This window comes from Thunnus maccoyii, chromosome 20 (genome assembly GCF_910596095.1).
Source record: "Thunnus maccoyii chromosome 20, fThuMac1.1, whole genome shotgun sequence".
In the NCBI taxonomy this organism is placed as follows: domain Eukaryota; kingdom Metazoa; phylum Chordata; class Actinopteri; order Scombriformes; family Scombridae; genus Thunnus; species Thunnus maccoyii.
Window position 1 is genome coordinate 5715079 of NC_056552.1, and position 25286 is coordinate 5740364.

The following is a 25286-nucleotide window of genomic DNA, read 5'->3' on the forward strand; positions in this document are numbered from 1 at the left end:
AAGATGATGCTGTTTGCCTGCACAAACTGCACATCTGCACCAAAACCTGCAACACATTCAACCAGCTGTGGTTCACACTTAACATCAGGGACATGAAGATGGAGCTAAACAGGACTTTTAAACATGTCATCAAGACTGAAAATGATGGACATTTAAAGCTTTATTGTTAATTAACAACGTCTTTATGAATATTCAAGCTGACATTTTCTTTCTGTGGTCTATAAATACATCTATTGGAGACTGATTGGACCAACATGCTTGACATTTCAAGTAGGCCTTTCAAATAACAAACCTGCAAAACAGTAAATATTCCAGATGTGAGGTGATAATATACTGTAGGGCAGCCATGTGATGCTGCTGACATTTATCACAACAGTTGAAGGCTTTGTTTGGTAGCCTAATTAATTTGGTTAGAGTCGACTCTGCTCTAATCCAAGGACATTAAAGGTATAAAATTTTAGCCAAAACACATGATTGTGTCCATTAAATTTCTCCATTGCAGCAATATTATTTTTTAATTTTTATATTTTATGTCTTTTATGCAGGGCTTACAGGGGTACTAATGGTTTATTTTGTGAAATGACCATTAATTTATTCATTCATCAATCAAAACTCCATTAAATGATCTCTCTTAGATCACCTTAAATTGCAGTCAGTTTAAAAATTAAAGGCCCTCTACACACCCCAACAGGTGTTTCTGGTTATTTTATGTGATTAGACGTCTGATCAGGTGGACAGTCGACAGGGGTGTTGTTTGTTTGTTTGTTTGTTTGTTTGTTTGTTTGTTTGTTTTGCTTTAATGGCAGAGAAGAAAAAGAAGAGAATAAGCAACCCATGAAATGAGAAATTAATAATTTGAGACAAAGGAGGTTTAATAAATAATGTGAAGATGTAATTAATAATATAAATAAATACACTTTTATAAAGTAAATTTAAAAATTAATTACATTTAATGTCTTCACTTGCTTTCTTGCTTTGATTGTAAATACTACTAGCCTCTTAATAAACCTTAAAAGTAAGAAAAAAATAGTTTTGAGATGAAGGAGGACTTTAGTAATTAATGTGAAGATCTAATATAATTATGTAAATAAATAACAACATAATTGCTTTCTTTCTTTAATTGCAAAGACAATTCGCCTCCAAATATACCCGTAAAATATTTTGAGAGGAGTTTTAATAAAAAATGTTATTATGCAAATAATAATATAAATAAATTACATTTTGTAAATTTAATTAAATTTGATATACCCAGTCGCTTCCTTGCTTTGAAGAGACAGAAGAAAATTTACCTCCTAACATACTCTTATAATTAGAAATAAGCAGTTTTAATAAATAATGTGCAGATCTAAATAATTATGTAAATATATAACTACATTTTTTAAAAAGTTGTAACTACTTATTTCTTGAATTGCAAAGTCAATTAGCCTCCTAATATATATGGAAAAAAAAACTAAATATGAAAACAGGTGTTTTGAGATTAAGTGTAGTTTTAATAAATAATGTTAAGATGCAAATTATAATATAAATAAATAATTGCAGTGTATATTTATGATTCAGTATTATTTTTATTATAATTAATAATGAAACACCATAATTATAAGTTTAATTAAATTAGATTTAATGTAGTTGCTTTCTTTCTTTAACAGCAAAGAAAATTAGCCTCCTAATATAACTTTAAAATAAGAAGTAGGGAAAGTAGTTTCAATAAAAGTGTAAATAATGTAAAATTAATGTATTCTCCTCTTCCTTTAATAACCACTTTAATTAATTTTAATTTGGGAATTACATTAATTAAGGACAAATTAATGTAGGCTATGTGGGGAGAGTTCTCTTGGCAGACTACGTTTCCCATGATGCACCGGTGCAGAGCGTCGTGTCGCCAGCGGGCTGTCAGTGCTAGGGGAGAGAGAGGGAGAGAGAAATTGGTCCAGCATCTCTGGAGCAGCGAAGCGGAGCGGATGACAGAGACACACCGTCCTCATCAGCAAAAATGAGGAGAAATTAACTCGACTGTGGCTCTCTCCTGCTTTTTTTTTGTCCCGCCGCGATGCACAAACTGGATGTTTAAAGACTGAACCTCCTCGTCTGCCATAGACCAGCGCGGTGATCCGACTTTATTCTATCAATGAGAGATATGTGGAGAAGCTCTACCGCCCGGTGGTAACGCAGAAAAACGCAAGATGAAGAAGCAGTTCAACCGAATGAGACAGCTCGCCAACCAAACAGTGGGCAGGTAAGAAGCTGCGGTTGTGACATCGGATGTGTATGTGGATGCGTTTGTCGCCTGTTAATCTGCCTGCCAGCGTGCAGCGTTTCAGTCATTCACTCGATGGGCTTTTGCTGCTCAGCTGGTTTGATTTGCACAAAGCATTAACTGTCAGCGCAGGTCACGGTTGCAGTGTGAGCGTTGTGTGATTGATGGGGGCTCAGCGGGGAGGAGCGTATCCGCACATAGATGAGGAGGGAGCGGACATGGTACCCAAGGCGCAGCGCTGCTGCCCGCTGACCAATGAAAGCGCAGGGCGGCCCCGGGGCACCCTGCTGGGGGAGTAAGGACACGGATCACCCAGGGCCACTGACATGTCTGCGATGACATCCAGTGGTGGAGAGTAACTAACTACATTTACTCAAGTACTGTATTTAAATATAATCTTGAGGTACTTGTACTTTACTTGAGTATTTCCATTTGATGCCACTTTATACTTCCACTCTACTACATTTCAGAGGGAAATATTGTACTTTCTACTCCACTACATTTATTTGACAGCTTTAGTTACTTTTCAGATGAAGATTTGACACAATGGATAATATAACAAGCTTTTAAAATACAACACATTGTTAAAGATGAAACCAGTGGTTTCCAACCTTTTTGGCTTTTGACGTCTTACAAAAAGCAGTGTGTAGTCGGGGTCACATTTCACATGTCTATGAGTTGTTAACAGCTCCACCAAATAGTGATTTTTTCCTCTAAACTTCTCACATGCTTTCATTTCAATAAATGTTCAAATGATCCAATATTTCACCAAAATCAAAGATTAGAGAAAAAGTCCAAAAAACTGAAAACAGATTTGTGTATCAGAACTTTGTTTTTTCTTCTTTTCTCTCCCATTAATCATCTCATGATCCCTCAGATTTATCTGGTGACCCTTTGGAGGGGCCTGACCCCTAGGTTGGGAACCACAGAACTAAACTAGGGTCATGTCTAGATGGTTACCCCATATTTGCCAAACTCCTGCAAAATTTGTACGCGTTGTTCTTTCATTGTGCTTGTTCTACAAAATAATTATGTTTTATGATATGATAACCATAGACTAAAAAAATAATGGACGTAGTCACCGTGATGTCACCCATTGGTTTGTAGACTCCTGTTCTGAAGCCTTGAGTTTACATTTTGGTCCTCACCATCTCAGATTTTTGAGAAGTCAGAAGTGACTATATTTGGATGAGAGGGTGGAGCTGACCCCAACGCTAGTGGATAGCTGCTAGCTTAGTTAGCATGGTGCATTTACAATCTATGGTTAACTGTGATAATGCTCATGCTAATTTTTGAACTGTAACTGTGGCGGCTACGGCTACACCTATACTCAATGAATCTGGGGTTATGCCATGGTTATGCTACCTAACTAACATTGTTGCCAAAAGACAACTTTTTGTACCAGGCTGTAAACATGTTTATTTCCGCTGTAAAGTTGGGTATTGTAAAATGGGAGATTGACTCACTTTTGGAGCCAGCCTCAAGTGGCCATTTGAGGAACTGCAGTTTTTGGCATTTCCGCGTTGGCTTAATTTTTCAGCCCTGGAGGTTTCCACTTGGTGACACACAACCATAAATTAGCTAACTGTATATAAAATAGTTGAAACTAGCTCCACCTCCAGCAGCTACAACAGTAACATGCTGCTCTAACACTGATGCTTCAGTATAACAGTATTACATTAATATTCCTGTCTCAAGGAAAGACTTTTGTTTTAAGCTAATCTGCTGGAAATAAAAGTGTATGTCTGGACACTATGTTTTAAAAGGAATATTTTGACTTTTGGGGACGACATTTAGTCACTTTCTTGCTAAGAGTTTGATGAAGACATTGATGCCACTTTCAAGTCTGTATGCAGAAATATGGTGCTATAGCCAGGCGATGGTTAGCTTAGCTTAGCATAAAGACTGGAAACAGGGGGAAACAGGTAGCTTGGTTCTATCCAAAGATAACAGTACAAACAAAAACATTAAAACAAACAATGTAACATGTTAATTTTTACATTGTTAATTTATTTTACTAAGCTCAGCTAAGCTAAGCATCTCCTGGTTTTAGCTTAACATGGAGCGTACAGATACTAGAGACTACACACTGGTATTGATCTTTTCATCTAACTGTACAGTTATAGTTTTGAGTCCTGAATGACACCAAGAATCTGACTTGGTTTTTGGATTTCAAAGACAGGGAGTGATGATAAGGTTTTTCTTCTTTTGTGCAAACACTAATTGACAGTCAGAATGATTTCAGTTTTGTTTGTATTCAGCTGAAGAAAGTTCAGTTATATTTAATCACTGATTTGTTCAATGCACTTGCTGAGAGTATCTTATAGGACTGTTAGTCTCTTGTTGACAGATGTAGGTAAATTTGGGTGTCATCTGCATACTCATGACAGGTCATTAAATAGCTTTTAAATGCTAAATAAAAGAGGCCCAAGGATTGAACCTGGGGAACTCCAATAAATAATAGGAATTTCTATAAATAACTAGCGCATGTACTATATGGTGAAAAAAGCTTATTTATGTTCCTCCAGTATCTATAAATCATGTGCATTTTAGTGTCTTTCTTTGACTACCTGCACACATGAATGACATGAAAATACTACAGTGCTGCGGCTCTTAGTTGCTTTTAAATATATCCAGATTATGAATAACAGAGTAATTTTTGAATATCTGTGTTGCTCTGGAAATTAAAACAGTTTTACAGCTGCTTCTTTTGTACTCAATATTTCTGTCAAAAGTCTTTCTTGGCTCAGGTAAATCACATGACTTACAGTTCAGATTTTTTGTCATTACAGTGAAATTGGCAAACAGCACAACATTGTCTTTGGAGGCTTTGGACACATATTTGTGTGTTGAGGGGTGAGGAGGGTCCCCTCCTGTACATGGGGTCCACAATCTCTAGCTACACCCCTGGGAAAGCCAGCTACAACTGCTCATTGTCTAAAGAAAAAAGACAAAATAACTTTTGGTGTTTGGTGTCGAGCTTCCGAAAAGCTTTTTTTTAATCCTGGAAGTTAAAATCCAAGTATTTAGTGCCTCACATACTGTACTGTTCAAACATGGTGACACGTCATGGTTGATGAATGTAGAAGTGATTAATCCTACTAAATCCTGACTGCACGATGCTGCATCAGATAGTATGCAAATGTGAAAACACTTTAGATTAATGTGCTTAGGTTTATGTGATTTATTTGTTATCAGTGTGTCTGTTTTTTTTCCCTGCAGGGCTTGATGCTACAGATAAATCTAGAGTTTGTTAATCTCTCAGTCAGGACCTGAGGCTCGCTAAATTATCCACCAAAAAGTACATAACCCATTTTGGCTCTCATAGTTTGACAACGTGCAGTTTATCATGAAGGAAAGTGCAACTCAACCCCTGTATCTCTGCTACAGAACTACAGAGAGGTGAATGGGAGTTTTCTGTCAGGAGGTCACTGGTGTTGTAGCTTCTCTGAGCCCCGGGGCTAAATGGGATTGTGCTTCAGAGGAATCCCGTTGAATTCCAGTTGAAGAGGTGTAGCTGCAGCTCAGTTTTCAATAGGTGCTGTTGAGTCTTTGTCTCTCCTTCTGTTTGTCAACCCCACCCTTAGCTCGTAACTGAAAGTCAATGTCGTGTGTCAACACTGCGCCCTCGGCAGTTTGGATCAAATGTTGTCAAACCCTTCGTAATTGTTGCATAACCTACAAACAGAATCACTGTTGAGTTTTTCTCAGGCGAGTCAACAAAGAGGATTAGAAAACAGGTTGATTTGCAGCCTGTCATGCATAAAGTGTGAATTTTTGAGGTTTTGTGAGTTCATCACAACCTGGGCCGCTTGTTTACTTTGCTGTCGGCTGTAACTGACGAGGCTGGCACACCAAGAGGATTTTGTGTCAAGCTATCTTGCGCCTTGCTCGCCCACACTCAGACTGCAGGCAGACAATCAATGAAAAAGGTATTACTGCAGCTAATGCCCAGCAGAGTGGACTTGGCAGAGGTATCAGAAACACCCGGAGGACGTTTACCCATAAAAATTACTGGGATTGTTCCTTACCGGAGCTCTAAGGGACAAAAAGCTGTAATGCACTTAAGCAGATAAAACCAACCAATCATTTAAGTATATAAACAAAAATGTGTGTGTGTATGTGGTCTGTCATAGGCTACTTTTGGGGACAAATCTCAGATTTAGGACCAGTTAATTGGTGACAGCTTGTTGAACTTGGGACAAAAGCTGTGTCCCCAATTGGGAAAAAGCTGATTTTGGGGTTGGTAGGATTAGGTTGAGGTTAGGTTTAGGCTAGTAGTGGTGATGGTTAGGGTTAAGTAAAGTCTCGAGGAAATGAATGTAAGTCTATGCGAAGTCCCCATAAGTGACCACGGTCTGATAGGTGTGTGTGTGTGTGTGTGTGTGTGTGTGTGTGTGTGGTAGGCCAGGTGCTTGTTTATTTCCTGTCATCTGCTTGAGAGCCGGAGCACCAGAGCCCAGCGAGGCAGAACATCCCAGTAATGAGTTTTAACCTGTATCCTTAGAAGCAGAACAGCAGGGCCAATTAGTCATATTTAGAGGGCAGAAACTCCAACACGACGCCTGACTGCTGGCCACACAGGTAACTGGTGATATCTCCTGCGTGACCTTGGCAGCCCACATCACCTGTTTGTTATAAGGCTCAGAGACTTCATTTAATTGTGACCTTAAATCCTGCACTACTGGATTCAGAGAAGACTGTTAAACTACACCAACCAAATACAATCAATGATCTAAAGAACCCTTAAAGTGAAACCATGTAACTAATAACATGTTCTTCCTCTTAAAAATGAAACTTTGAACTCATAAACAATAATAACTTAGCCTGACTAATGTTGGCTCTTAATAGCAAACTAGAAAGATATATCTGTGTAACTGACATTACTGAGACAGTCCTCTGTTCCTGTGCCGCTGTGAACACAACTAGAGCTGATTGGTTGATTAATTGATCATCAGAATATTAATTGGCAGCTATTCTGATAATTGATAAATCATTTCAGTTATTTTTTAAAGAAAATAAGCCAAACATTTGACGGTTCCAGCTTCTCAAAAGTGAAGATTTGACATTTTTCTGTTTCATATATGACAGTTAATTAAATATCTCAACCTTTTTAGACTGTAAGTCTGACAAAACAAGCTGTTTGAAGACATCTCCATGGCGACAGAGAAATTGCCAATGCCATTTTTTCACCTTTTTTTAACTTTTCGCAGTCTAAATGATTAATTGACTTATAAAGAAAATAATCGGTAGATTAATCTAACATTAAATCAATGTTTAGTTGCAAACCTATGCACATTGTTGTAGCGTTTACTGTTAGCCTGTAATAGCCACTTGTTGCCAGTAGGGTCATTTTGTCATAGTTTTAAGGTTTTTTTCCATAATAGAAATGATTTGGAGCTGATTTGCGACCGGTTGGATTTTTCATTCTACATTAACGATGTCAGTAATGTATCACGAAAATTCATAAATACTTTAATTACATGTCTTTTGAGATCTCGAGACGGCCACTGTTACTGCTACTCACAACCTTTTTGTGACCCTCTTTCGTTTGGTATGATTTACGATACAGAAATGATACATCTATAATTATATACCTATAATCAGTTTGCTTTAGCACTGATGCTGTACTGTATGATTCAAACTCAACTTTGGGTGCACCAAACTCTGGATTTGTCCTGATTTATGATAATTTTGGCATCTTTGAGTCATTTTTAGATTTTCTGCACCTGACAACAACGACAGTTTGCCTTAAAGCAACAACCAAAAGAGGAAGAGTGAAATGCTCATATCATGTGTGATTCATCTCACTTTTCACAGTTTTTATCACAGATTTTGCCCCAACAGAAAAAAATACCAAACATTTTCAATACAGCGAGTCAAAATACTCACAAAAGATTTCTATAGATTTCTATTTATTGTACATCCATCATTGTGATTTATTAACAACACATTTTCAATATATGTGGGGAAATCTGGTTCTGCATACTTCTTGTTCCATGTTCATTTCTAAATATATTGACTCTGGTACGAGTGTCTCTCAATCTAATTTCAGTAATCAGTAGATCTAATTGAATTTCATTCAGTTGTTTTGTTTTTCTCAATGTATTTACTTAACTTACTCACATGTGTATTTGTTCCACTCACATTTTGGTCCAGGGATTTGATTTGGATTGTGAAAAATGGAATAAAATGGAAGTTTATTAAATTTATTTTGCATTTCTGTACCATTACAATGACAGCTGGAGCTTCTAAAATGTTCCTCTATTAGCCTGTGAAGAAAACACACATGAGCATCCTCAAACTAATGAAGCATCTCCCCCCAGGACGACATTGCCGCATTGCTCCAGTTAAGGATATAGGTCAAGAGAGGTTCAGACACAGTTAAATTCATCTCCAAAACAGTCAGCCTGCACCATTAATCCTGTGTAATGCTGCGTAAACTGTGTGACTGAATGAAAATGTGTAACTCTCTGTGAGCACAGCGAGGTTATGGCAGGAAGGGGACAGATCTAATCCTCTTTTGGCTCTGTCACGTCTTCTGCAGCGTATTTGGCTGGACTGGCCGCGGACCAGCCCTCTAACCCTGAATGTCACTGACTGACTGACTGAGTGATGAAGTTACACCATTGGTCAGACGGCCCAGTGTTGGAGTTTTCCCATTGGCTGTCACTCTTTCAAAAATGATTCAGTGCAAACAGTTTTCTATTGTCATCAGGGGGCGTTTACAGCTCCTCTACAGTCATGTCATGTCTGTCTATAGTCATGCAGCCCAAACCTCCAGGAAGTGCACCAAATTGACATAGTGGCTAAACTGTGTAATTACAACCTTCTGGTCCGACGGGGGCCCAAAAAGCATATTTCCCTGCATACAATCATGGGAAAAAAAGAGAGACATTTTTTTGAGCATGACAATCCCCATGATATGACTCATTTCACTACTCGACTTTGATCCATTCAGTCCAAAAACATTTGGAAAGTCTAGACAAGCCACACAGTCACACATCACACGTAATTTTATCCCCATTCAAGTAAGCTGAGGACTAAACTGGAAGTTAGTCAGCTCGGAAATCTCTGTTGCGTGTGCTCTGCCCATTGAGCGCGTGCAGTATTTGTTCATCCTGGTAATGTCTTCACAGCAGGAAGTGGCTTCTTTGGTTTTATCTGAGCAACTCTCATAAGAATGAACAGGGACCCGCCTCCAATGCTGCATCCAGTTCTTATATGGTGCAGCCCCGAGCCCAGTTCACTTTCTGTGAGACTGAGAGTGAGAGCAGCCCCGAAATAAGTTTTAAAACACACATTTACCGACCGAAGCGTCTCACACCGAGGCTCCGACACTGAGAGCGCCAACCCGAGGAAGGTCCGTGGACACAGTCGTGTTTCACATGCGCACTATTAAACAGAGCACTCCAGGACTGTTAATACATCACTTTATTAAGTTTTAATAGTTTTCAGACGAGAAAGTAACCATTTAGATTCCCAATACGTGGTCATTTATGTGAGAATTGAGCGTCGTCTTACTGTCAAGACGACTGTTTCCGCGTCTTACATGTGTTTAGTGTCTTTTCCAAATGAAGCACTTCTGTGTTCATGGTAAATAAAATAAAAGTGATGCAACAAATACATTTACGAATGCAAACTTTAGACAAATTTACACTCAGCATTAACGATTAACTTGATAGTTACTGCATTAAAAGTATTTTTCTGTGTTATGGGTAAGTGAAATAAAATATAAAACATATAAAAAAAGCCTAAATCTTAACTCGACCCTTCGTACAATCTGGTGCAATGCATTTTAAGTATTTTTAACGTTTTTTTTTATGTGTACAGCATCTTGAGTTACAACTACTGTATGAAAAGTACTATACAATTTAAAAAAACTTACATAAAACAAACATCTTAAAAATGCTGCAGTATTCATGTCTGACCTCGTCTCGTTCATCTTCTTGTTCACATTTTTCTGTGTTGGTGATAAACGAGACCGGTCGTTTTTTTTTCTTGTTGGTTTGCAGACAGACGAGATTTCTTAATAAAAGCAGAAAATAGATGTGAATCCGGGTCCGGCAAAGGAAGCTGAGGAATGTCAAGGTGAGATAAGACTGAAAACAGAAAAAAAAAATCAATTACAGAGATGCTAGAAAGTGGATTTATAATCTCCGTCAACAGGCATTGGAAATGGTTTCTTATTGTCGTTGTGTAGCATTCAAGCTGCAGGCGACAAGATCCCAGAAAGTATTGTTTGTATTTGCTCAAACACATTTCATTTCAGTCCCTAAAACCATTATCGACTGTCAGTCTGTTACAGCTTTGATGATTGAAGAGAGCGCGGTAAATTGCATGTTTTTTCATAGCCACAAAACAGGCCTTCCCTTAATGGCTTCATTATTTTTGGTTATTCGTTTCATGCATTATTCTTTTCCCTCCCGTCATATTCTGGGCTGCAGGAACAATCAGTAACTTTCTGATTGATGAATTCTTGTGGCTTTATTTCCAACGCTCCTGTTTTTCTTTGGTCCTTGACGGCATTTTCCGGCTGGTTGTTACTTTCTGCTTCACTTCAATGAGACCTGAGGAAGAATTCGTGTAAACCGGCCACGCTTGTTAGGTTTTTATTCAACGTCTTATCAGCAGGAGGGAGGAACATAGGATGTGTTGCCCTGCGGTGGCCCGGACATGCTCACAGACATCTGCTCCTGTCTGTGACAAGGTTTAATCTGTCGGGCAAGAGGCTGCTGCTCGGAGCAGGAAGCAGAGCGGCTTGATGCTGAGATCCATGATTAAAGCAACAAAGTGCAGATTCTGTTAGAGATTTTCCCCCCATTGAAAGTCCAAGTGACGTCCTCAAATTTCTTGTTTTCCTGCCCAACAGTCCAAAACTCAAATATATTTGTCTTTAATATCCTGTGTGACAAAGAAAAGCAGCAAATCTTCACATTTAATGAGCTGAAACCATCAAACGTTTGGCTTCTTTACTTGAAAAGGGACTGAAACAACAAATCGATTATCAAAATTGTTGCCGCTTTTCTCACAATCGACTGAATTGATTAATCAGCTCTAATATGTTGCCCTTAAATAAGCATATCTGTTGTTTTGTGATAAGTTCTTTCACAATATTAGGACAGTTTTAGGTAGATTTGTTTGATAATCATTGAACAAAATCTCCCAATAATCAAACAAAAAATAATTATCATTCATTGGACAATATTTCTATATGATTGTTTATAGTTACTAATAATAACCAAGCAAAAATTAATAAGAATTAAGTAGAGCTGCAATGATTAGCCAATTAATTGATTAGTTGCCAATTAGTAAATAAATCTAAATGTAACTATTCTGATAATCAATTTTAAGAAGAAGATTTCTGATTCCAGCTTCTTAAATGTGAATATTTTCTGGTTTCTTTAGTCGTCTGTGACAATAAACTGAATATCTTTGAGTTGTGGAATACACAAGACATTTGAGGACGTCAGCTTTGGCTCTGGGAAACAGTGATCGCAACTATTTCACAATTTTCTGGCATTTCTTAGACCAAAAAAGTAATTTATCAAGAAAATAATCAACAGATTTAATCATTAATGAAAGTAGTTGTTACTTCCAGCTGTAGAATGAAGGAGCGCTAGTTGTGAGAGAAAGAAAGAGTCGGTGAGGTGAATTAATTTGAAGTTGTACCGCTTGTTGTTGCACTTTCAGACCATCGACCAAAACTAATTGACCAATTTGTCAGATCTGAAAAATTCAGCAGCAAAACTGAAAAAAATTGACGGCAAAAGAGAAATAAACAGTGAGAGAAACGTGGAGAATAATCAAATGTACAACTTTTAATACAACTATAGTTTTATTGTAAATGTTTTGTTTGATTCTCGGGAGATTTTGTTCAATGATTATGAAACAAATCTAAACCGGACTGACTGAGCCTTCGCAGACTTGAGTCATAACATAACGAGACACATGAAGTGCTCACTGTGATTACTTTGATGCAGATTTAATCAATATTTATATTGATTGTGCCGAGCTGAGATCTGCTATTTTATTTTATATTCTTTGTATATATTTTAACAGAAGATGCATGTTCTGTAAAATAGCGGTGCCTTTTCATCCCAATTAATGTCGGATATGGACCAAATGTTTGACATGACGCTGAAATAAAGATAAAAACTAAACTTTATATTCATGAATTAAGTAATTCATTCATACAGGGGAGCCCAGTGAGAGCAGCATCACTCTCTTTTGCATTTTTACACAGGACAAAATTAATAGATGTGTTAACGATGGATCACATGACTACTTGTATGTGACTCTTTATTGTCTCTCTCAGCTATTTGTGTTGGTTGTTGTGACAAAGGCTGCAACTAACAATAACAGTTATTTTCATTATGAGTTAATCTTCCTCGAATTTTTTTGTTGAATTGTTTTGATCTGTAAAACATAAAGAAACTGTGAAAAATGACAAATTTCTAGAGTCCAAAGTGACTTTTTGTCCCCAAGAAGTTGAATTTACGATAATATAAGACAAAGAAAAGCTGCAAATTCTCAAATTTCACACTCTGGAACCATCAAATATTTGGCATTTTTGCTTAAACAATGACCAGAACTATTCATTTATAAATAGTTTGTCATCGCTGAACTTCAGTGTTTTGTTCTTAAAGAGAAATTCTCCATTTGGCAACCTGTTTGGTTCAAATAAAGAGCTCCCATCTTGTATATACAGTATATATAAACTTTGGATTAGTACAAATGGCTCCATAGAGGCAAACATAAATTATGCTGATCTGTTTTTTATCCTCCTCGGCTGCCGGGCCATTCAGCTGAGAGATAATGAACTCATTTGTCAAACACGGTGCGTGTAGTCCTGCTTGTATTATGTGTCGAGTATGTGTGTGTTCCAACATCTTTAGGATTTGATAATTGATTGCCCTTTATTTGGAGAATAATTAGTATTCATAGCGAGGCTGCTTTAGACACTAAACACGGTGGGAACGTGCGGTCCTGGGAGCAAAATGAAATAATTCAGGTCAGTATTAATGGTGGCCCGGTCTCTGCACGGCCGCCACAAGCTGCTCGGGGGTTAAAGGGTAAAAGAAGAGACAGGAACAGGACCTGACACGGATGACATTATGTTTACAGCATGAAGTGTTGCATCTCTCCGGGCTCCTCGGAGGTGTTGATTCGCGCTGGGAGGGAGAGGTTTTATTAGATCATTAGAAGCATTACTGTCCTCCAGTGGATATGTACACAAGGGCTAAGTGGTATGTGTGTGTGTGCATGAATATATGAGGCTCATCTACCTGTCCCACTCTTCCTCATTAATCATGATGAGAGTGTGTTAATGATGAATTCCAGCGAAGAGTTTAACTGCAACTGCTGGTTTCACTGTAAATATGAGTCTGTGAGGGATGTTAGCAGCCTTAAAGGAATAGTTAAACTTGATTTTTTTAGAGAGTGAGATGAGAAGAACAAAGTCAATTTCATGTCTGTGTGTTGAGCACAGAGTTAGAGTCAGTATGTGATTAGTTTAGCTTAGCATAAAGACTGGAGGCAAACATGGAAACAGCACCTGTTAAGCTCACTTATTAACATATTTTTTTTCATATGTTTAATCCATACATGAAAAGAGATGTAAATACCGAGAGCACAGGATTTGGTTTTGGTCTCTGTAGAGACATGATGGCACCCGGCAACCTCACTCTGACAACAAGACTTCAGGACAGAGCTGCAACGACTAATCAATTAATCCATCAGTCAGTGGAATGAAAAATAATCAGCAACTAAAAGTCATTTTTAAAGCAAAAATGCCAAATATTCCCCAGTTCCAGCTTGTCATTTGTGAGGAATTGCTGCTGTTCTTGGTCTTGTGTGATAGTAAATTCAATATGTTTGGATTTTGGACAGTGAATTACTTCAGAATTTGATTTTAAAGAAACTGTGACAGACATTTTTCAATTTTCTGGCATTTTTTAGACCAAACAATTTATTTAGTAGCAGTCTTATATGTCAGGAGGCTGCATAAAGTCTCTGCACCCAGCTGTTTTTTTGTTTTTTTATACTTGTGTCATGTGTGGATTACCCAAACTATCAATAAGACAACATAAGAGATGGCAGACATGTTATTGAACTTTGGACAAAGCTAAGCTTCCAGTCTTTATGCTAAGCTAAGCTAACTAACTCCAGCTCATTAATGCACAGACTTGAGATTGATAACAGTTTCACTCTCTGAAAGACAGAAAATAAGAATATTTCTTTATTTATCATATAAAGTCAGATAAAGATGAATATGACAAATATAAATATTTTTAAAGGCTCTGCACATCCATGATAAACCCACACAGGTGATTGTAATTATTTTGGCTGATTAGACCTCATGTATACAGACTTTGCTAAACTGACATCTTCCTCACTCTCCTGTTTCTTAATTGCACAAACGACATCTTTATCATTCTTATTAGTAGCGTAACTCCACCCAACTTCAGTTTCAGCCGAGTGAAAACACCTGTGTGGACGTGCGGCGCCTTTAAAGATACTTCAGTGCTTGACTTTTCATCCCACGTCCTCGCTCACCTCTGACGTGTTTGTCTTTAACGCTACTTTGATATTTTGGACCTCAGGTCTGGACTGTGAGCTGATTAATTGGTTGACCTTTTGGTTTTTGTAGCAATTCTCAGTTGAATTAAATTGGATTCAGCCATGCATTTAGTAAAAATCATAATAAGTAAACTTTAAGCTGAACTATTAAGCATTTTTATACTAAAAACATGATCTGAAAGAGTGAGTCACAACTTTTTTAATCATAACTTCCATGCAGTCGGCGGCTGCAGATTTAACCAGCTATATTGGCCAAATTTACTCAGGTTTAATTAATTTACTTTCTTTCTATGAGTTTGCCAAATAACAAAAATGAACTCTTGTAAATATAGTCTTTGCATGCTGGTGTCTGCACTATTTATGCTCAGCCAAAGATTGCTTCCTTGAGAAATAAACACCAGTCTGTATTATTTAGAAGATGGAAAAGATGGAAAGTGTATTGTGTAATTTTGTTGTTAAAAAAAGTGGTGAGTCTGAAATAAACAGTCTAGGTTATGACAGACTTTAAAGTACATAATGGTTTTAGGACATTTCCCTCATGATTTGATCCGTTCTGTTAACTGAGCAGCCTGAACTGTAATTTACTCACCTCTTCACAAAAAGACTTTTCCACCTCTCCTCTTCTTCTCTAGCCATCTCAAAATCGACACTGATTCTTCTTCCTCTGCTTGCCTCACACACTCATTTACCTCCTCTGTCTCCCTCATTCTTCACCCTCCTCTCGTTGTTGACGTCCTTTGCAGTCTCTCCAGTGTAAACTTAACTTTATGAAAGTGCAGCACCTCTTCTGAAATGACAGTTGTGACAGTTCTGCCCTGAAGGTAATTAGCATAAAAAGAGGAGATGATGACAAAAATAGCTGACACTAAGGCTGAGGTGTGTGATTATATATTCACCTTGCGCAACACTGAAGCTCATACAAATGAATCATGTTTCAAATTTAATGACTTAATGTGGTTTATGATCCTGCAGATCAGCAGTAGACGTTTAGGGTTAAGGTCTAAGAGAGGAATAAAAAAAAAGCCTCACAGACACATTTCTCACTGTCAGTGTTCTTCTGGGACATCAGGTTTGTGGGTGAATCCAAGGAAATCACTAAGGGACATGTCGTCGCCAGTGGAGCGTTATCGAAGTCACTGGAGTGCGATGATGGAGACGCTGCTTCGGGTTGTTGTTGAGCCACAGAGGAGACGACAGACAGACAGACGCCCAACCTCCTCAGTTCTTACTGCTGCTGATGACAACATGCCGTTTAGAAAATAGTTTTACTTCTTTACGAAGTTGGGAAATCAATCAATCAGCCGGTTTATAAGCAGGGAGGGAGGTTTTACACTTTTAAAACGGCCTTTTAAAGTCCAACTGAAATTAAACTGCCTTTTTTTTGTCTGCTGTAGCTACATATCTGCTCTGTTAATCACTTGTCCTGTGTTCTCCTTTGAGAAAAAATCAGAAACAAAAAGGGTTTCACATTATTTCGATTAAATACCGTTCCGCCATCTGCTTATGTTGCTGGAGTTTGACACAGCAAATCAAATCTTCTACCATAGTCAGAGCAGATGGTCACACTGAGCCTGATTGCATCCTGCTACACGAAACAAGAGCCACAGACTCTGAACAACAACCCACATTAGTTTTCCTGCTAAAGTCTACTTCTTGTCTAACTTAACTTATTGAATGAGCTGCCAAACCAAGCATTCACTGGGGAAAAGTGTGCAGCTAACATCAGTTAGCAGGCTAGATGGCTAATTCAGCTGCAGCACATTAAACATGTAAACATACCTGAAAATGTCACTTTGGTCTGGTTAGTTGGTTAGTCATCAAAATCCAACACACACTGACACAGTCTGTCCATGACTTGTAGCTACAGCAGTTTGTTTACTTTGTCTCCGTTCAGTATGATGTAACACCGATAGCCTGCCAGCTAAATGTCAATCAAACTAATCTCTGACACGACTGTTTTCTTAATTCTAATAATAAAAAAACTATTAAAGGGGTCATATCATACTATTTGTGATTTTCTGTCATTTATACACTGTTATAATGTTTGATGTCTATGTTAAATATGGTCAAAGCTCCAAATCTAGAGGTGTACGTATGTAAAAATGCCACTTTCAGGTTAAAAAAAAGCCAGGAATTCAGCCTGCCATGAGCACTTCGTTTGCAATGTTACCTCTACTTCCTCCTCATGATGACATCAGTTTGTTTGCCCACAGTTTGTTTATGTAGCTTTCGGAGCCAGAGGAAGCCTCCTGAAGCCGGCCAATCAGAACGGAGTGGGCTCATAGGGAGGCGGGCCTTAAAGAGACAGGAGCTCAAACGGCCTGTTTCAGACAGAGGCTGAATTGAGGGGCTGCATAAAGAGCCAGTATAAGATAAATGAAGAGTTTTTGAACAGTAAATCATGCAAAGATATTCCAGTAGAGCCCCAGAATATAAATATAGACCTGGAAATACATTTAAAAACATATTCACATTATTTTTGACCGAAAAGTGAATTTTTTGACTAAATGTGCTTTCAGTTGGACTTTAAAAATGTCTTTTATTCTTCATCCTCATCTTTTACCCGGAAATAAGCAGGAAAGTTTGACAATAGCCTCTTTTTCATTTGCACATTCATCAACTACTCACTCCAGCTGAGATGTTGCAAGTTGTACGAGGCTTCAGATGAACCTGATGACACTGCTGTCGGGTGTGTCTCTTTTATAACGCTCTTCGTTACTCATAGCAGATCCTTTTGCCAGCGCTTTTACTCATTGTTCTTAACTCATTGGCTGGCTTTGACCTACAGACGCAGAACAGATTTTAAAAATCAGAATAAAGCGTCTTAGTGGATCCTCTCTGTTGGCTCACGTTTGTCCGATGGCGTGTTTATCTGTTCAAGATGTATGTAAGAGATTTACTCCTCTGATTATAATTTATCGTAAAGGTAAAAGAAAGGACAAAGACAAGCAGCATCACAGTCAAATCCAATAAATAACAATAGAAATAGCCTCAAAATGACCTCTCAGCTCAGTCTCAACAAATATGGAAATGTTGGATCGAATTGTTATATAGTTACTGTTACTTTGTCCATTTCCTGCACATGGAAAGAATGAGACAACACACTTTATCATCTTGTCCATCACGTGTTAGTCTTCACATGTTGATGTTCACATTTGGGCTAGAAACGTTTGTCGGTTAATCGATCATTCAACAGTTCTCAAATGTGAGGATTTGCTACTTTTCTTGGTTTTATATCATTTTAAACTGAATATCTTTGGGTTTTGGGGCTGTTCATTGAAGTCCCAAACTATTGCCACACACTTGGATGCTCACAATTGTCTAAAATATTGTCTAAATGATATAATATAAACTGTGGATTATTTTCTCAATGAAACAATTAATCGGGTTGAAAAATCAGGAAATAGTAAAAAATGCTTGTTATAATTTTGTAAAGCCCATGGTGTCATCCTCATGTTTTGTTTAATCAACTGTCCAATATCAAAAGATATACAGTTTACTATCATGAATGACAAAGAAAAGCTTCAAATTCTCACATTTGAGAATCTAAAACCAGCACATTGTGACATTTTTGCTAAACAAAATGCCCATTATTAGTTTTCTGTCGATCAATTAATTGACTAATAATTGCATCATTGCAGGTCTACTAAGATTTCCCTTCATTGTAACTAAGGAGCCCAAACAAGAGCAGCCACATAGTGTATTTGATGTCAGCACAAATGAATATAGACAGAAAACAAGTTGGCTGCAGCCCACAAGTCCTGTGTGTGTGTGTATGTGACCGCATGGCGTCCTGCGACACACCCGTGTTGCCATGGCAACCTGGATCCTTCAGTTCTGTTGACGCTGACGTTACCCACCCGGCTACAACCACACACTCCACCTATCCTGTGTGTCAAACTGAGCTGTCCTGGAAACATTAGCTCAACAGTGTCCGGGTCCCGCCTCGCTTTCAAAAACAGCCTGCAGCCTCTGTAGACCATTAAACACCCTCAGCTGAAACCCAAGTGCTTCATCAACATGCGAGCGGAGCCTGAACATGACAGGAAATGACATCACGGGCGGGGGAATAACACTCCCAGAGCTCTTGCAGTATTTTCTCTGTTGTAATGGACACTAATTGGGAGCTTGCTATGGAATATGAATTCCACTCAAGTGGTCGCGTCTGATGCAGGCACGCTGATGTCTCATTCGGAGCTGTCAGGCCGAGTGTAGCCGAGCTGCCAAGTGAGGTCCCAGAGAAAACACATCGCGTCAACATCCCGGAGTGCTCGTGTTGATGAGGGACAGTCTGAGGCAGCCATGGGTAAACATTTCTAAACCGTGATGGAGTGCAGATCGAGGAGATGCTGTTGATCTGTTTGAACTCTCCAAGCAAGTTGGAGGCAGCACAGTTAAAGGATCGGTTCCGGTTTTTTCAAGTCTGTCTTAATACAATACTGCCTTTACCTTTATGTACATGGAAATGGGTCAAGTTGGTATCTTCCAAAATTCCCTCTTTTTTCCTCCAGAATGTTCCTTGTCAAGCTGCGGCGGAGGGATATCTTCCAGTAGTCGTGTGTAGATTTGTTGCAGGAAATGGCAATTTACTCACATGTTAAATATATAACCACATGCTGTGCATTTATTTATACTTTTACACTGACAGTTTTAGCCACAACCTGCTCCATTCAGGATCTCTCAAAGGAAATCTCTGGAACACATTATCTCGTTGCTTGTTTCTTTCAGAACACATCAGATAAACACAGATATGAACCATATTCATGTCTTATATAGGCGCAGAGGTGGGAGCAAATTGAAGTCTGGAGTATAAGAAGAATAGCTGGAGATCGACACCAAAATGTTCTAAACACAAAGCTGGAGCAGGCTGCTACCAAAATATTAGTATCCAAAAACACAGACTACAAAAATACTCTAACTATCAAATATAGCTGTGCAACATCAGCAAATGTACACGCGACTAACAAAATGTATCCCTCCACCACATAACTTCATTCTGTGGAAACAAAAAGAGGGAATTTCGTACTAGACAGACTGTAACTTTAGGTTATACCGACTCGGTTTAGCTAACTCAGGCTGCTGAAGCATCGTAGTAACTTCAGCCGAACTTTGCAATGCATGTTGTGGATTTTGTCCACCATATTTTACAGTGTAGTCGTGTTCCAGGATGAAATAGCTTCAAGGCCAGCATACAGAGCACAGTGACCAAAACCCATTTCCATGCACATATTGGCACATCAGCAGGACAGACATGAAAATACCCGAACCTATCCTTTAAAGGTAGAATTTAGTGGCATCTAGCAGAACAGACTTGGCAGAAATGTAATATAATATTCACAAGTATGTTTTAATTAGTGTATAATCACCTGAAAATAAGAAGCATTATGTTATCATCAACTTAGAATGAGCCCTTTATATCTAAATAGGGAGCGGGTCTTCTTCCACGGAGGCTGCCATGTTTCTACTGTAGCCCAGAATGGCCACCAAGGGGTATTCAATTTGTTGCAATGTGCAACCTCACTACTAGATGCTACTAAATCCTACGCACTGCACCTTTAAAAAGAGAGCAAACTGAAATTAGGAGTTCAGTTGATGGAGTAGAGAAGCCGTCCTCGTCATTTACACGTTATCTTGTGTTGCTGGCTTTCTAAGAGCCAGACTCATTCGTTACCCACTCTAATGGGAAAGATTTGTTACTCCACTCTTGTTACTCCCCTCCGCCTCAACATATCCGTCTTCAGAGAGATTTTTCACTCCCTGCAGTGAGAGACTTTGGCCTCGTACTTTATGTGCAGCCTCTCAGCGGAGAGTCATTGAGTTGAGCCATCTCAGACACAGGAAAATGATGCAGCAGGCTTTGTTTTCATTTTCAGGGTTTATTATTTCAGTCAAACACAGATCAATTCAATAGACAGTTCAAAGACAAAGCAAATGCAAATATTGCACAAATTACATCATACTGTTGCGAAGATGTAGCTTGGGCTGATTTCATTAAAATGGAAGTTTGGAGGTCTATCTTCATGGGGTAATTTATCTCTAAAATAACAGTATGAGCCTCTTAGTGGTGAAAAAGTTGCCTGGTGGTTGGAGGAATTATTTTGCATGTCATCTATGTTTGAAACAATCAACACTGATTGTCATGACTTGCAAACATGTAAATCTCACTTGTGGTAAAATATAAAAGCACGAATGCTCACAGTGTGCTACCACTAACTCACAAATATGGATAGAGTTTGGTTGGAAGAATATAACTTGGTTCTTCATAACACCCCACATCAAAAGCAGACAGCCAACCAGCCGGCAACCATGTTGGAGGCTCTGTTGCGACCTGGAGGCCAACTATACTCATGTTTTCTGGAGCTGCACTAAACTAAAGCCTTAAGACTATTAAAGACATGATGGGATATGTCATCCCAAACAACTGTGCTGAGATGTACCTTGGGAACATTGAGGAGGCTTGCAAAGATAAGATAGATATCTGGCAAAAAACAGAAAAGCTATAACAAGAAAATGGCATAAAGTTGATCCTCCAGGGAAAGATCTATCTATCCGATGCAAAAGTTGACCTACTTGCTGAGACTTGAAGGAAATATTTTTGACAAGAACTGAGAAAAGTGGATCTTTTACATGAAACATGATACCGAACAAGTAACTGAACTGGAAAAGAGAAAGTTTATACATGTCTAAGTTCTCCTAGACAACTATTTGTTTATAGTGTTAGATTGTATGTGCTCTCATGCTGTTATGTCCAGATCTGAAAACCCAATAAAAAATTAAAGTATAAGAAATAAATAAAGGCACAAATCCCAAATTCCTTCACCAAACAATCCTTGTACAAAAGTCTGTCTGCTTGCTTCATGTCCAATCAGAAGAAAAACACTCCGGCCAGCTGTTTGAAGGTGCGGCCAGAAAGCAGCTGATCTACCTTCTACTGTACCTGTTGCTTTGTTGCCACCACTCCTATCTATGTCTGTTAAACTTTAATGGGAAGTCAAGCCCTCGGAGCTCAGGTGTCACTGTCACAGCCTCACAAGCCTGCGGTGTGAGGCGAGGGGCAGGGGTGAAGAGGACAACTTCACATGCATAAAGGGGGGGGATTCTGTCTGCATTGGTGTTGTTACTTTGATGAATAAAGTGTTTTGTTGGCATCACTGTTAAAGGATAAATTATTGTTATTATAACAAATCTCATGAAAAGACCAAAACCAACAATGAATCGATCCTAATAAAAGTATTTTTCTTCTAATCTTGTCCAAAAACTATTAAAAACACATCAACGAGCCACACCGTCGCACTGGGTGAGATGTTCCTTTATTACCATGAACACAAACACTGTAGTTTATTTTGGCTCAATCCCACGTACACCGTCCTGCTGCCAGAAATACTCCAGTGTGTATTAATCCACTGCTAAAAATAGTCCCCAACAAATACACAAATTATTCCTGTTTGAGTAATGTTTACTAAAAAACTACAGTGACAAGCTATTTTAGGAAATTACTGAGCTTTAAGATATTCCAGTTGAGCCTCATAACATAAAGATACACCTGAAAATGTGCATGTGGTCCTTAAGATATTCAATTCAATACTACTGATGGAGATGTGCAGAGTAAGTGATTTACAGTCATTTAAATGTAATATAGTAGTGGCAGTAGATTGTGGAAGTTGTACAACTTTAGCAGAGAGGGGAGAAATTGTATATCTGGATCACAGGAAGGAAGGAAGGACCTCCTGGGGGGTTCAGTGGAGCACTCAGTCATTCTGAGTCTCTGGCTGACTGTGCTCCTCTGGCTAACCAGAACACTGTGTCGAGGGCGGGAGACGTCGTCCATGATGGAGAGGAGTTTTGACAGCATCCTCCTCTACACGCAGAGGGTCCAGCTCCACCCCGAGGACTGAGCCGACCCTCTGAATCAGTTCGTTGAGTCTGTTTGTGTTTGTGTATCGATTGACTGATCAATTAATTGTTGCAGCACTAGACACTACCCTCCACTCTCACCCCGAAACAACAGTCAGGGTTAGGGGTTTAGCAAACTGGCCAATTTAGTGAATATTAATTCTGAGAAAACACAAGATGCCGATACAAACGACTGTCTGATGATGAGTCTTGGATGAGTGAGATAGTTTGAGTCTACCTGAGGGGAACAGAGGAAAGCTGGAGAAACTTCCCTCTCCGTTTCTTACTTCACCCCCCAGCATGCATTCCTCCCCCCAGCATTAACTCCGTCAGGGACCTCCGGCGCTCCTCAGCCGTAGATATCTTTAATAAGCCTCGGCCCCACACAGCCTCGTTTCTATGCAGGAATTCCATGGCAACAGTTGAGTCATTTGCTCCGGGAGCTGCTGAGGTGATGATGTCAACATACTGATAGTGTAGCTGACTTAACCAGGTGTAATGATGACGGAGGCTGAGTGTGTCTGAGGTAATTCTGACTGTAGACATTTGGCTTTCTCTGTTTCACACCTCTTTATTTATTTTACACCTCTGAGATTCTCTAATTGTCGTATCACAAACACACTAGCAGTTAAAATAATGTTAAATGCTTATTAATGCTTGTTCAGGTTTGGCAAAACTGTTAATCTTTTCCCTTTTAACAATCGAAAATCAGTCTTTCCTTCTCTGCAGGGGCATGTAAATGTCTTTAGTCTGCACACCTCGTAAACAACAGCAAAGCTGCTAATGTGCTAACTAAGCTTTTCAGCCCAAACCATTGCAGTTGTCCACAATAAAGTGTTATTTTTGGCCTGTACTGGGTGAACAGAGCTAATTGTTCTCATATTAAATGGAATAGATGAAAAGATTCTGCTGCTTGTTTGGAAGTTCACTGAGTCAACCAGTAAACTATTAAAAGTGGGACAAACTCAAAAATTAGTCTGGATGTGGATGAGCTTTACCTTTAAACTCTTTAAGTCTGACTGTCACATTACTTACTCACCTGCATCACTGCTTAATTTCCAGTGATTGTCTTATTGTCTGTATAGTAGTGAAACTGTTGCTATGCTTTCATTATAGACATGAAACATAGATAACTGTATTTAATAACCTTACAAGTGAAGATTAAATATTGTTTTGTTATCAAGCCACATCAGCTGTAAACCTGTACAGATAAGTGCTTAGAAGACAAACATCAGTAGGTGTGTAGTACCTTTTATTAACAGTGACTACAAACTTTCTTTAACCTTAGCTTAGCTTAGTTAGCTTAGTGTAGCTGCCATAACCACAATCTTTCCCTAAACTAAACAACACCACAGCTTCCATGCACAGATATTGTATAAAATGGAGAAGTTGAAACATGTTGGAATAGGATGTAAAAATGTTGCTGAACATTATTCAGGGTTTTGCATAATCATCCAATATCAGCACCCTAGTCTGGTGAAGTTTCCTAACATCTGTTGTAGAAAATGTTAGGATTTGGCGGACGCTAATGGACAAAACCAAACCTTTAGAGATACCAAGACTAGGATTTGAATGTCCTGGAACTTCTTAAGAGGCCAGCATACTGCTTGTCGGATAGCTTCAGAAACCCCTTCTCCTCACACTTTTCCGATGTTGGATTGGTTGGGGCTGCGTTTGACTGTGTCAAAATATTAAAAATTATCCTTGTATTAAACTGACTTTTCACTCCACCAGAAGAGGGCTGATAAACACTTGATTTCTGATGTAATCATACAAACTGACCCTCAACCTGCACTCACTAACTTTTTTTCTGGAGCTTTTAACTGCTTCCCTCTGGTTCACACTTTAAAATGATCCTTCACTATCTTACAGTATGTCCTGTCCCATTATCCTTGATCCTCAAGACATACATCACATTAAGAAAGTACAGACACAATTTCATGGGTCATTTAAAGTCAGACAACAGAGGAGAGATTTAGATAATATCAGTAAATTCTCAACGGAGATGGTTTTAAACAGATCTGTATGCCCTCAAGAAGTCAAAGAGTAGTCTTATGTAATTTTAACAAAAGCATTTATTATATATTTTTGTCAGTAAATTGTTCTGTCCTACATCAAAACACATTCTTAGTTTGGTTGGTTTCCATGTGAATAAACTCTGAAAGAACCATGCTAGCCAGATATTCTTTGGGAGTGTGCTGAAGTGCGATGAATCACACATTTTTTCGCACCACCCTGCTTTAAAGCACTGCAGCAAAGCCATAGACGAGGTTCCTGCTGTGAACCTTCAGGTCCGAACCAGTGCACAAAGTAACGGTTTCAAATACGGTTTGACAACCGACATGCAAGCAGATAAAGTGTGATCCAGGTTATTTCATCACACATCTGATGACTAAATCCTCCCAGGAGTAAATCAGTGTGCTTTTGCAGGAAAAGGTAACCTCAGACAGCGCTGAGACTGTGCAACACCCCTCATCGACACTCCTCTGCGTGAGTTGTTTGTGTTCCCAGTGTTGACAAGATGCCTCTTATTTTAGCTCCATGCACTCCACTTGCC

The 25286-nt window shown here is 38.8% G+C and overlaps 1 protein-coding gene and 1 long non-coding RNA gene across 4 annotated transcripts in view; one reads left to right on the forward strand and one right to left on the reverse strand.

The window, feature by feature from the left end:
* The first annotated feature begins 1881 nt into the window (after positions 1-1881).
* The window catches only part of LOC121886755 (rho GTPase-activating protein 44-like), a 105701-nt gene continuing 82296 nt past the window's right edge, over positions 1882-25286 (forward strand). For all 3 annotated transcript variants that reach the window (XM_042397000.1, XM_042396997.1, XM_042396996.1), the window contains exon 1: positions 1882-2233. In XM_042397000.1, coding sequence (XP_042252934.1) covers positions 2181-2233 — 53 coding nt within the window. In that variant the 5' untranslated portion in view covers positions 1882-2180. The remainder of the gene's footprint in view (positions 2234-25286) is intronic.
* LOC121886757 lies at positions 10275-15953 on the reverse strand. Its single transcript, XR_006092840.1, has 3 exons — positions 15866-15953; positions 15426-15623; positions 10275-10356 (listed from the first exon to the last, which is right to left on the reverse strand). It is a non-coding gene; the product is annotated as an uncharacterized LOC121886757 (long non-coding RNA).